At 43.9% G+C, this 14,079-nt stretch overlaps 2 protein-coding genes across 2 annotated transcripts; both read left to right on the forward strand.

The window, feature by feature from the left end:
- The first annotated feature begins 7,244 nt into the window (after positions 1–7,244).
- On the forward strand, positions 7,245–11,088 carry LOC133896892 (uncharacterized). Its single transcript, XM_062337529.1, has 5 exons — positions 7,245–7,572; positions 7,808–7,870; positions 7,952–8,881; positions 8,979–10,563; positions 10,653–11,088. The coding sequence occupies exons 1-5, from the start codon at positions 7,245–7,247 to the stop codon at positions 11,086–11,088; spliced, it is 3,342 nt and encodes a 1,113-aa protein (XP_062193513.1).
- A 182-nt stretch (positions 11,089–11,270) lies between these two features.
- Positions 11,271–12,077, forward strand: LOC133896893 (uncharacterized). The gene has a single exon (XM_062337530.1). The coding sequence runs from the start codon at positions 11,271–11,273 to the stop codon at positions 12,075–12,077; it is 807 nt and encodes a 268-aa protein (XP_062193514.1).
- The last annotated feature ends 2,002 nt before the right edge of the window (positions 12,078–14,079 follow it).

Here is a 14,079-nt window from a genome sequence, read left to right on the forward strand (position 1 = left end):
GATTGTGAGCTCTATAATAAATTGTTACAATCATGAATACTTGATTTGTCTACAAATATACTCAAGCTAGTTCTATCTTTAACAGTGGGCACTTAAAAGAATACGGTGGCAAATTATTCCCACTATAAATAAAAAAGAAGAAAATGGGATAGGAGGAAGCCAATGGACATAAATTTGTGATGTGGATTGTTTGACAGAATTATGTGTTTACAACAACTATCGAAGTATTTATATCGTGTCTTTTATTTCTTGGTAATTCTGTTTTATACGAGCTTGTTAACAGGGGAAGAGGTAATTAATCTGTTACAATTTGAAGACATCAAACATCCTTCTGACGGAGAGCTACAAAGCGAAGGTGTGCTGTTCTGGATTGTCAGGACTCAGGAAGTGGTCATGTTGTCCCATTGGGAGGGACGGTGGGCTACATTGATCCAGAGTACTTCGATCCGGACCTCTGAGCTTACTGCTAAATCTGACGTGTCTACTCTTTTGGAACTTTTTGATGAACCGGAGGATCAGTGTTGTACAATGGGTAAGTTGGACGCCGTGCTTTTATCTCTACTTCTTGTCTCTAATCTCCATCACAATCAAATTAGTGTTTAAGTATGGGTTGTTAAGACTTATGAATAGTTTCAGTGCAGTTGCCCATAAGGATATAGAATGCCACTCCAGTCTATGTTCTTAATTTCTGTATGCACGCAGGCTCTCGAGAAGTTCTACGACGACCTCATGAATGAGATATTGGATTACCGTTTGGAGGATCGCGTGGACGGAGAAGTGCTTAATTAGAGACTGGTGGTTCAGCTTGATGTTAAGTTGTGTTGCTTCCAGCAGCGATGATCGCCCAAGCATAGAATCGCGTTTGTAGATTCAAAGGTACAATTCTATTCGTTTTCCTTTTCTATTACAAGACGTGCACACACCAATATGCACAGACACCATACTCGCATCCTATCATACACGAATATTACCACTGAAAGCATTTGTGAGTGTAAAACATAATCATCAAGATCTGAACGGTGACAGATGAAATCATATATTAGGCTACTCTCAATGCTAATTTTTGGATATTAATTAGGTATCCATCTAAGAAAAAGATAATATAACAGATAATTTAAAGATGAAAGATAATGAAATTGTTTATTATAGAAGAAATTAGCTTTTTGAGCAATCCTAAGTTATTGTGAGATAATAAATTGTTTTGGAAGATCTTAAGAAACTAGTAAGATATATGCATCAATTAGAAAATAATTTCTTAACTTTAATTTTTTACTCTCTCTTCTCTTACACATCACGTAAGAAACAAAATATTAGAAGTGACCTTACACAATCTCTAATCACGTGTAAGCGTATCCTCATGAAGCCATTACGGTGTCCAATACGAAAGCAAACAACTAGTGGTGGGGAGCTACAAGGGCTCTTCCCACACCTGGCCCCCGCGTAAGCCCGGTCCGGTCAACATCTATTATCTGTACTACTTAAAACATCTGTAAAGCGTTGTCGTTCCGCTCACCCTCGCGTTCCGCTCCCGGATTCCCCGCACGCACGTTTCGGCTGATCGCCTTGGCAACAACTCGTCGTGTTTCGCTCCTCCCTCCCCGTCCGCGATCCACGCGCACCAAAAATCTCGCGCACCTCGGCAACAAATCCCCCCGTTCCATCCTTCCTTCCACCAGACGGCCGCCGCTTCGCCCCTCATCGCCCCTCAACAGCTGCATCCAGGATAACGCCGCCTCGTGGACGGCTGTCCGGGACAACGCTGCCCGCCGAGGCAAAGGCCCCCCGCGCCGCCACCATCCCCGTCCGCCCTCTCCTCCTCGCTTTCCCTTTCCTCTCACTTCTCCTCCTCCTCTACGTCTACTCCTCTTCCTCCTCCTCCTCGCACCCTGCCATTGGCTCATCCACGGCGGCGCTGCCGCTCACCCCTTCCTCGCCGTCCCCGCACATCCGCATGCGCCGCGCGCGCTTCCGCTCCTACGACGACTACCTCCGCCACCAGCTCAACAAGACGCTCGACCCGCGCCTCCGACGCGTCTGGTCCACTCGCGACTGGCGCCGCAAGGTGGACGCCTTCGCACGCGCCTTCGCCCGCCTCCAGGCCGACGGCCTCCTCTCTAACGCCTCCCGCGCGCTCTGCGTAGGCGCGCGCCTGACCCAGGAGGTACTATAATTTTGTTATTTCCTAGCAAGGTATCCGTCGGAAGGTGGAGGACCTCGTCGACCCCACGCGGGATGGTGGAGGCGCCAGCGGAGGGCGGCAGATCTGAGCGCGGCGTCCTTCCTCTTCCTCGCCTCACCATCCGCCAGCAGCCATGTTGACAGCGATGATGGCAAGGACGCCTTGATCATCCTCAACCCTAGGCTGCGCGTGCGCCTAGCAGCAGCCATCGTCGCGCGTACGCAAGCGGCGAGCCGACGACCCTTGGTAGCGCATGCGCACAGCGGCGACCTTCTTTTGCCAAGCGTGCTCCCCAGCGGCAGGTCCCCTGTCAAGTTCTCAAGGAGTCAAGGTTCGTACTGACGGACATAAGCCACATTCTCACATGGATAATTGGAATACTAGATGCAGCGTTGTTGAAACTGAAACGTACGTACTTGCTTGCTCGGTTAATTTCTCAATTCTTAGTCAATGGCTCGGTTTACTGGATGTGTTGCGTACGTGAGCAATGGTTTAAATCAATTTTGAGAGCCTGAACAATGAAGCACAACTTGTGTGCATTTTGCACATCTTCATTGATTCATTCCATCACTTATTTGTGAATGTGTTCATTTATTTTGTTCTTTTGAGATGGAAAGTGATTCCATTAACTAGAGGCCGACGATAAGTCCATGGCCACAAGAACGATTACATCGTCTGGAGCAGCATCAGGCCAAATTAATTGACACACCACCCGGCCCTAGCTTGGCTCCAATACCAGATAGCTTATGCGCTACAGTATTTATGTGAATTTTAACTATGAGATATATTGTGCTTTATCTGTTGTAAATTTGGAATATGTGTATTCCGCAATGTAAAAGCTATTTTTTGCTGTTCTTTTACGGGAGCGTCGGGCTTCAGGCTGGGCATCGGGCTTATGCTGATTGCATCAAGCTGGGCTCCGGCCTGACGTTTTGACCCCATGTTTTTTTTCAGGCCAACAGATCTAGCACTGAATTGTGGCCTGCTATTGTGACAAGCTTTGCGCTGGATGATCAGCCAGAGGGGCAGGATCGAGCTCGCAGCAGCCGATAGAGGGAGGACTGCTGAGGTGCAACTTGTGAGCGTGTGTAGAATGTTGAGGCGATTCTACAGTTGACGTCGACCTCTTGGCACGCTGCTGTTCGAGAGCATCGTATCTTTGCATTATCAGGTAATAGAGTTCTTTCTTCGTTATCATATGGAATTAATGCAGAATCCACGTACAAATGGATCCACCGCTGATAAACATGGATATCAGTTATTAGATGGGGCAATTTGGTAGCAGTTTAATGTGGAGAGCTCATGGTTAAGCTCAATTAAAATTTTCAGAAATTCTCAGTATATTAGAATTGAGTGGTATAATCAGCCAAAAAAAAACAAACACGATATTAACAACATGATGGATGTGCAAAACGTCGTGGAAAATTGCCCTGTGAGTTGTGGCCGGATCGATGACATGGAAGAGCATTATGTATTGTCCGGTAAAAATGACTCTTTAGTGACTTCTTTGTGTTGTATGGTTGGATATGAATTGCTACTTTCAAAAATTAGATATAGTGACACATTGATTCTTTACAACATGGGCAATTTTCTTGTGCTTAGCACTTGATGACGGGGGAACGGGTTTGGTTGAGTAGCATTTCTTTAAATTTTACATAGAGCAAACGTTTGTGCATGTCCCAATGTGTGTAGAGGCTAACTCATTTGATGATGAGAGAAACAAGTTTAGTTGAATAGCATTTCTTTAGATTTTATAGAGGAGAAATGATTGGGTCTGTCCCATTTTGTAGAGCGTAACTGTGGTATAGGAAAGAATTTCTGGTCCATTTGCTATATCCGCTGAAGACCTTTGATAGATTCCTGGTAAGCCTCGGCAACGAGCTCAAGAAATCAGTAGACACTGGAGCTTTAAAATGGCTCTTCGCGCGTTCTTATGTCTCGTTTAATTCCATTCTAATATAATATCGAGTGCAAGGTAGCTATGCATGAACTACCTATTTATTTTTGTTTGTTCGCTTTATGTGAGAAAATAAAATACCTCGGATATACAATTTAGAAACCGTTGTAACGTACAGGCATGTAACTCGTGGAATTTTTTTTCCTCCTGTTACAACGTACGGTAAAACACATTGATTCTTTACAACATGGGGAACAACCACTCGTAAACTATTTTATCTCGTGGAATCTATATATTGCGTGTCATATTTTTGAGCTGTTGCAACACACGGATACCTTACTAGGAAATGACAAAATTATAGTACCTGAACTTTATGTTTGTGGCATTAGCTAACCCTCATCTGGTGGGCACTATAACATTCTTTAGCTAACCTGTATATTCTTACAGAACACTACAGCAATCCCCTTGTCCAACAACCTTCTTACATGACACTACAGCAATCTGATTCTAACACTACAGCCATCCCCTTGTAGAGAGAGCTTGAAGCCCTACACATATAATAACCCAAGCATACAGCAGAAGAGCTATGGAAAACAAAAGCAGCAGCATTCCATGCGGTGTCCCATTCTGTAGAAAAATCACTTGCCATTCCTCACCTTCAAGTTCGGTGTCCTAGACTCCTAGGCAACACACGTACTGCCACACAACAAGTTCCTGTGACCCAAGAGTTCATTACAAGAGAGAAGAGAGTTACATCAGTAAATCAGTTTTTATAATAACATTTCAAACTTAGTCTCTAAAAATTTGTTTGAACAGCAATGGATAAAAAATCAGTACCTCTCATGACTCATAGGAGTTATGCCTTTTTCAGATAAACTGACTCATAGGGGTGCAAAACTCTCAGAACAAACTATAAGATTAATTATGATCATATGATTCAGTCATTCAATTATTGAACGGTAGATGAAGCTTGCATTATAGAGCATCCGGAGCTTCGCCTACTTTTTCTTCCTGGCAGTCATCACCTCCCTTCTGGAAGCATCTGTTCTATTCTTTCATACGCCTACCAGATGATAGTGTAATGGTCATCAGTTCACAAGAAACAATTTGTGTACATCAAAACAACTGATCTTTTGTATGCAAACAATTTGTGTACAGACTCCAGACAAGCATTTAAATTGTTTGCATCTAATAATATCAAGACCAAGGTGCACGAAGGTAGGCTATTTTTTGCATTAACTTAGTTCTCTTAGCATACCATACTTTTGAAACTAAACCCTGGAGATGATATAAAATCCACAGCAACCCTCTACGAATGTACTTTTGCAACTAATTATAACCTCCTACGAATCCACAGCTTAAACCCTTGTTTGGGAGCAGGTTTTTTTGGGGGGAAATAAACCTCCTACGAAATTCCTCTGATATTCCCGTGTTTCAAATGGGGCCTAAGCCACATTGAGTGGATATGCTGCATGCTGAATTCCACAGGAAAATATTTATTTATCTTGGCTGCTTCTGGATGAGTAATAAATATCTATACTTTGTTTGTAGAGAACCCCTTATGTTAGTAAAGTATTGAGTGTTTAAAGAGTCTGTTCCTTGCATTTAGTTGTTCTCATTGCCTCATACAATTGGTTTCAATAAATAAATATCTACACTTTGTTTGTAGAGAACCCGCTGCCGGCTCCCCTGCTCGATCCGATGACCTGGCCTGAGGGAATCCTACACATAGGTATTAATCCCCTTCTTTTTCTCTTTCATAGTGAAAAAAGGCCATGTCTGTGTATGTATGGATCGATGGAATGATGCTACTGTTGTATCGAAAAAAACCTTTTTATTTGATATAAATGAGAAGGTTGCATGACTTAATTTTTTTTTTTGCTAAGTTAGTATTAGTATATGATCAACTCCTAGATCAAATGTTGTTCATCTTTCTCGTAGATGGCTTCTTCGAATGGAACTGATGGATCCACACCATTCAGAGACCTAACTAATACCATCAACACAATCAATGTTGGTGGACACACGACATCCAATGCGCAACAACCTCAACTCTTAGATCCAAAAGAACATAACAGGCAAAGGGACAGGGATCGATATGCACAAATGTCGGTCGAACGGAAAGAAGAATTATTAAAACAGCGTCGTGAAGCCTGTCAGCAAAAGAAAGTTGCAACCATTAGCAATGTTGAACGCCATCAACCAGGACAATCTGCACTCAGCGAGCTACGATACACTCCAACTTCAGAAGGTATCGCTTCAACACAAATCACCATATTATCTGTAAGCATAATCTTTACATATTCTAATTAAGTGCACCAAACTGTTTGAAGGAGCCACCACAAGCAACCAGGAAAATATGCCTCCTATCGAAAGTATTGACTGGCTACATAGAAACGATACGTACCAGAGGCAACAAGTGAATATGTTATTCGAGTGCCAAGAAAACATCTTGGTTGGTACTCAGACAACAGTTTCCACTATTCAACTATCAAGTATCGTGATCGTCAAGTGCGTCCACTACGCAATTTAAATTGAAGACTATATGATTTAAGTTCCAATATGAAATAATATACATTTGTTTAAAATTTTGTTGCATTGCTAAACACGATGCAGGTGACTTCACACCACCTACTGGAAAGATGGTTGGCCAGGAAAGCATCTTGAATTGCAGTCAGTCCCCAACTTGCTCTATCCTAAGTACATTGAACAATAATCTGCAGCTATATTTTAATATTTCAATTCAAAATCTAAAATCGGTGTATCGTAACGAAAAAAGTGAACGCACGATTTTGTATCGTATGTAATAGTTTCAGACGTTATAGCTTGCTATCCATGACTAAGTGTTGTACTTTTTTAAGATGGCATGATCATTGGCAATGTTGGTGGATCCATGACATCCAGTGCTCTACCATCACTTGTAGATCCCAAAGAACGTAAGAGGCAAAGGGATAGGGATCGATATGCACAGATGTCTGACCAGCAGAAAGAAAAACTCGTGAAGCCCGTACTGAGCAAGTACTAACATCCGAGCAAATCGAAGCAAGGCGTGCAAGTGCTAGGGCACGTTATGCCAAAAAGACACCCGAGCAAATGAAGTCTAAGAGAGACCACGAAAATGCACGCCGTGCGTTGCGACGCAACACTCCGAGTAAAGATTCCATCGCAATGGAGAACCCTTTGTATAACCAATTAGATGTGCCTCTTTCACTTAGTGCATCTGTTCCTGATGGTGTAATCTCTGACGACTGTCCCACACCTGGTGTTGAATGTTCCCCTGTAGAGGTGGAGATCCGAGATATGAATGATTGTCAAAGATCACATAGACAACGGGTAACACTAGGAGAAAGGCAAACCTTACTTGCCCGTCGTAATGCAGCCTTAGCAGCTAGACGATGCACGGGAGCTTATGTTGCATCCGAAGAAAATCCTACAACAGAAACACAGGACACCAGCTGTGTGGACCCTCCAACACAATCAGGCGTTGCAAACAATGGTAATTCCCTCAGTTGTGTATATTTCTTCTTGTATTTCCAATACGAAACCTACCCTCATGTACATGAACTCATGTTCATTTGACAGAAGACCCCTCTTCAACCTCTCAACCTGCCAACATCACAACGTCTCCAACACGCTCATCTGTTAATGAAGACAGTAAAGTTCTATGTTGTATTTGTTTGCTTTTGAAATACAATACAAAAGGAACCACTATTTATCGTAATGTTCCACAGGTGATGATGAAGCCATATTCGAAGAGGACACGAACAAGGAGGACTACATGTTCACTGGTCAAGGTACTTTTTGCACCGGTCGCATCCCTTGTTAGTATCATAACACTAAGCCTCCTCTAACCCCTTGAAGCTAAATCTCTTCAGATGGGGACAATGATGATGTCGAATTTGATGAAGCTGACTATTCCACTGTCACGGCCTCGAGCGTCTCCGATCCGTATGACCACGTGTATAGCAACATACCCCAAAGCACGCACGTGCTTAAGCCCCAACCGAACTGTGAATTCTGTGACGCGAAGAAGTTCGAGTGTGAGCCTAAGGGGTTCTGTTGCCGTGACGGAAAGATTAGTCTGTCCAATCCAGATACGCCACCCGAACTTATGAGGCTATGGTCAAGCGCGGATTTGGACGCCAAGCATTTTCGGGACAGTATTAGGTTCTTCAATGGTCATTTCTCATTCACTTCTCTTTACTGTCGCCTTGACAGCGAGACCACTAACATGGCAACTAGTGGTATCTACACGTTTCGAGCCCACGGCCAAATGTACCACAACATACATTCATTTGGAGGTAATGGCTTGGACCCCCAGCATCTAGAGATGTACTTCTATGATGATGACCCAAGTCTAGAGCACCGGTATCGGCGATGTCGCGAGAAGCAATACCGGCAAGACCAAGAAGTCATCGCGAGGCTGGTTGGCATACTTCGTGACAACCCATACTCTCAGCATTTCAGGAGTATGGGACAGGTCGAAGACCTTGAGGATTACCGTGTGACACTAAATCTTGATAATAGGCTTGACCAGAGGATGTACAATGTACCACTCACTTCAGAGGTGGCAGTCGTGTGGGTCGAGGGCAGCGAGCAACGGAAAAACTTCGACTGTAGCGTTATCCTGCATGGGAACAACAATGAGACGTATGGCGTCCGACCGTATCATGCGTGTTATGACCCCCTGTTATACCCTCTCTTCTTCCCGAGAGGCGAAATTGGCTGGCATCCCGATATCCCAAAGGTTGGTGTATCTATGGATGCGGCTCGGGCGGCTCGTGGTAACAATAATGAGGACCCAGGTTGATATTCTCGTACAATTAATGTTTTTAGCACATGTTTTACCTTTGCATTCGTTTATATCTCGCACTAACATCTGTCATCTTACGCTCCACGCAGATTCAAATAGCAGGTTGTGCGTCTCTGTGAGGGACTACTATTGCTACAAATTCCAGATGAGGCTAGGGATATTCAACCCAATACTGTTCGGCAAACGTCTTTTTCAGCAGTTCGCTGTCGATACTTACATCAAGATCGAGAGTTCGCGGCTAGACTACATATGGAATCATCAGAAGGAGATAAGGGCGGATCTCTATCAAGGCTTGGTGGATAGCTTTAATGCTGGAGAGAGCAGAGCGAACGCGGTCGACAAACGGACCGTGCTGGCTACATCGTTTATCGGAGGACCTCGAGATATGAGGCGTCGATGCATGGATGCTATGGCATTGGTGCGGAAGTACGGGAAGCCGGACGTCTTCCTCACGATGACCTGCAACCCTAACTGGGAAGAGATCACACGTGGGCTCGAGCATGGCCAAATAACCCAGGATTGCCCGGATCTCGTCGTGCGTGTTTTCAGGGCGAAGCTCGAGGAACTAAAGAAACAGTTGTTTGAGAAGTACATGCTCGGCAAGGTCCAGGCCTATGTCTATGTTGTGGAGTTCCAGAAGAGGGGATTGCCGCACGCCCACTTCCTGCTGATCATGCAGGGCAAGTACAAGCTCGTGTGTCCGGAGCAGTATAATTGTATCATCTCTGCCGAGCTCCCGGATAAGCACAAGTACCTAGAGCTATACAAGATGGTCGTCAAGCACATGATGCATGGCCCTTGTGGTGTGTTGAACTCCCAGTGCCCGTGTACAAAGGATCATGGGTCATGCAAGAACCATTATCCGCGTCCTTTCAATGTGGCTACCATGCAAGGCAAGGATTCCTACCCGGTGTACAGGAGACGCGATGACGGTCGCCATGCAATGGTTCGAAAATTCCAGCTAGACAATAGGTGGGTCGTCCCTTACAATCCTTACCTCTTGCGGCTGTTCAATAGCCACATCAATGTTGAGGTCTACTCGAGCATAAAGGTTGTCAAGTACCTTTTCAAGTACATATACAAGGGCCACGACCTGGCGTCCGTATCTGTGAACAAGGCCGACAACAATGACATCGACGAGATTAAGCAGTACAGGGAGGCGAGGTGGGTTACCCCACCGGAAGCCTTGTGGAGGATATACGGCTTTGACCTGAGCAAGAACTCTCCACCTGTGATGCAACTACAACTTCATCTCCCAAACATGCACATGGTTTCGTACCGAGGGGGCCAGGACATACAGGAGGTGCTCGACCGTGATGATGCCAAGAAGTCAATGCTGACAGAGTACTTCAAGGCAAACAGAGTACACGAGCAAGCAAGAGGCATCCTCTACCGTGACTTCCCCGAGTGGTTTACTTGGCAAACAGGGAAAAATAGAAAGTTTTGGCAAACGAGGAAACGTGGCGGACAAGTCGGTAGAATTGTGACGGCCCATCCGACCGAGGGGGAACGCTACTACCTCCGGGTTCTACTGAACCACGTGACAAGCGCCACATCCTATGAGGACTTGAGGACAGTTGATGGCGAGATACTACCGTCCTTCCGTGATGCCGCGGAGAGAAGGGGACTGATTGAGGCAGACAATACGCTGGACGAGTGCCTCATGGAGGCCGAGTTGTTTAGATGCCATCGTCGCTCCAAAGGCTCTTTGCAACAATATTGGTATTTTGTGAGCCCAGCGATGTGCGTGGCCTTTGGAACAGACACCTTGAGGCAATGTCGGATGACTACCGCCACACCGATCAATGCACACACACGGTCGAGCAGAAGGTTTTGATAGATGTTAGGAACATGCTGCAGTCGATGGGGAAGGATATAAGATCGTTCCCTCTTCCTGATATCGATGAGGCACTTGACATGGCAAACGGTGTGCCGAGGGAGATATTTGAGGAGTCTATGATCAGTGTGGACCATGAGCACATAGCCTTATCTGACTCCCTCAACGTCGAGCAGAGGGTCACCTATGACGAGATTCTAGCCGCGGTTGATAGCGGCGAAGGAGGCATGTTCTTCGTTGATGGCCCTGGAGGCACATGGAAAACTTTTCTTTACAAGGCACTGCTTGCGATGGTCCGCGGCCAGGGGAAGATTGCCGTGGCGACAGCTACGTCTGGTGTTGCTGCTTCTATAATGCCCTGAGGAAGAACCGTGCACTCACGATTCAAGATACCTCTAACCATTGATGATGGGGGTTACTGTAGTTTCACAAAGCAAAGTGGGACGGCTAAGCTTCTGCAGGCGACATCACTGATTATGTGGGATGAAGCCTCCATGACTAAGAGGCAGGCGGTGGAGGCCCTGGACAACAGCATGCGTGACAAATGGGTCGGTCAAATGTCACGTTTGGCGGGAAGACGGTTGTGTTTGGTGGTGACTTTAGACAGGTCCTTCCTGTTGTTCGAAAGGGGTCAAGATCTCAGATAGTTGATTCGACGCTACGCAGGTCCTACCTGTGGGAGCGCATGCAACACCTAAGGCTCATGCGTAACATGAGGTCTCAGAGCGACCCATGGTTTGCGGAATACCTACTGCGCATCAGTAATGGCACTGAGGAGGGTGATGGTGATGGCAATATACGACTTCCTGATGATATATGTGTGCCGTATACAGTAAAGGACGCAGACCTTGATAAACTTATAGATAGCGTGTTTTTGATGCTCGACGCTAACCTAGCTGACCCGAACTACATCACGTCGAGAACCATCCTGTCCACACGAAACGAGTGCGTGGATACGATTAACATGAAGATGATTAGTCGTTTCCGGGGGGACGAGATGGTGTACCATAGCTTTGATTGTGCTGAAGATGACCCCCACAACTACTACCCCTCGGAATTCCTTAACTCCCTGACCCCAAACGGGCTGCCTCCGCATGTGCTGAAGCTCAAGGTTAACTGTTCTGTCATACTGCTCAGAAATATTGACCCCACCAATGGACTTTGCAACGAGACAAGGCTTGTGGTCCGGGGATTCCAAAGAAATGCTATTGACGCAGAGATCGTGCTCGGGCAGCATGCTGGGAAGAGGATTTTCCTGCCTCGTATCCCCCTATGTCCCTCTGATGATGAGATGTTTCCTTTCCGGTTCAAGCGGAAGCAATTTCCTATCAAGCTTCGCCATGACAATTAACAAGGCACAGGGACAGACCATCCCGAACATCGGTGTGTACCTTCCCCAGCCAGTGTTCTCTCATGGCCAGCTATACGTCGCACTATCTAGAGCCACTGCTAGAAGGAACATCAAGATCCTCGCCGCCCCGGATGAAGGTAAGAAAAAGGAGAAGCGCTCAAATCAGAGTGGGACGTGCACTAAGAATATCGTCTACAGAGAGATCCTCACACCATAGTCGAGGAATGTTATTGTGTGCAAATTTTCAACTCATGTTGCTCGCCAACTCTACAATAATTAGTCATAGTTATGGCTTGTTTTTCCTGGTTCTTGCCTTATTTTAATTATTTTTTTGCCTTGTAGAGATTTTACGGGGAAGGAGGCAACTCAGGAATTATAATATGTTACGTCCCTTTACAGAATTATAATGTGCTACGTCACTTTACAGTTTGTATTCATGTCATGTTTGACATAATAATTTAATATTTTTGTTTGTAATCATGTCAAGGGCAAAACAATTGGGACTATCGCTATGCAATATGTTGTGTTTGAATAATATAGTATTTTTAGATCATATTTTTCTTCTTTCTTTTTTATGTTATCATAACAGTAGTGTTTGTGTCCGAAACATAGATACCGTAGCAAAGCACGGGCACCTTACTAGTTTATTAATATGTAAGTACTTTAAGTACGTAACTTCTCGATGTAAAGTTTAAAAAGACACATTTTTTTGTCTAAATACAAATATTCAAATGTGTAAAAATGTATTTATCATACCAGAAATCTATGAGACATAAATAAAAGTATATTTTCTTAATTCGCATCACGTCCCCACGGTCTGTCATGGGGTAACCTTCCCTGTCCCGTCCGGGAAATTGCCACACCTAAACACAACGAATAACGAGTGACTGTGGATCAGTCGTTCTGTTAAAAGATACTATGTGCATTTTAATCCTAAGGATAATGATGTGTTTTTTTTAAGAAAACGATGACACGACGGCGACAGTCCGCTGGGCGTGTAAGATTAATTTACTGGCATACCGGTGCTGTTCTGCAGGCTGCCGAGCCGAGCGTACCAAACATCTCTGTGGGGGTGAAACTGTTGCAAGTAATCGGAACAGTAGAGAAAGCCAGTGGAAAATAAGAGTGAAATCAATACTTCATTCATAATCTTGATGTACATCTATATACATGTTTAATGAGCGTCTTATAGGTTGAGAGACATCATTTCTCAACGGATGGGAGCAACCGCTATAGGCGGTTTCTTTTGATCTTCGTAACACTGTTTCTCGATCAAAACCATCAATTGTATACATCAACTTGAAGACTTCTCTGAAAACTCATTGAAAAAAATATGAGGAAATATATATCCGTGATATGCCATAAAAAATTCCTTAAAAACATAGTAGAAAAAAATAAAAAAAAATAGTATAACATATATATGCTTGTATTGATATTGTCTCATTAAAAACCTTATATGAGAAACCATATTAGAAAAATTTATAAAGAATAAGAGTATAATATTTATGATCTATGAATAATTAACAAATATATATATATTAGGAGTTTAATCTCTCTGAACTTTGGAAATCTCGAAGTCTTCTTGTTCCAATTCCATGTACATATTTCCAGAATATAGATTTCAGTAAAGACTTTGTGAATAAATCTGTAACATTATCACAAGATTTTATTTGCAAAATTTCTATCTCTCTATTTTTCTGTAATTCATGATGATAGAATAACTTAGGAGCAATATGTTTTATAATATTCCTCTTTATGTAATATGTTTGCATTTGTGCAATACAAGTTGTATTATCTTCATTGTTGGTGATTCTAATGCACCAATACTAATCATTCTGCGAAGCCATACACATTCACCTGATACTTTATATAATGCAATTATTTCAGAATAATTAGTGAAAGTTGCCATAAGGGTCTGTTTAAATGATTTCCGTGAAAATATTGTCCCATCATATAGGAATATGAATCTCATCTAAGATATGGTATTATGAGGATATGATAG

This window comes from Phragmites australis, chromosome 17 (genome assembly GCF_958298935.1).
Source record: "Phragmites australis chromosome 17, lpPhrAust1.1, whole genome shotgun sequence".
Lineage (NCBI taxonomy): Eukaryota > Viridiplantae > Streptophyta > Magnoliopsida > Poales > Poaceae > Phragmites > Phragmites australis.

Coding starts and splice junctions, on each gene's coding strand:
- LOC133896893 (XM_062337530.1), top strand. CDS start 11,271: ATGGGTCGGTCAAATGTCACGTTTGGCGGGAAGACGGTTGTGTTTGGT.
- LOC133896892 (XM_062337529.1), top strand. CDS start 7,245: ATGGAGAACCCTTTGTATAACCAATTAGATGTGCCTCTTTCACTTAGT. Junction 8,882..8,978: donor TAACAATAATGAGGACCCAG/GTTGATATTCTC, acceptor CGCTCCACGCAG/ATTCAAATAGCAGGTTGTGC. Junction 10,564..10,652: donor GAGTGCCTCATGGAGGCCGA/GTTGTTTAGATG, acceptor CCTTTGGAACAG/ACACCTTGAGGCAATGTCGG.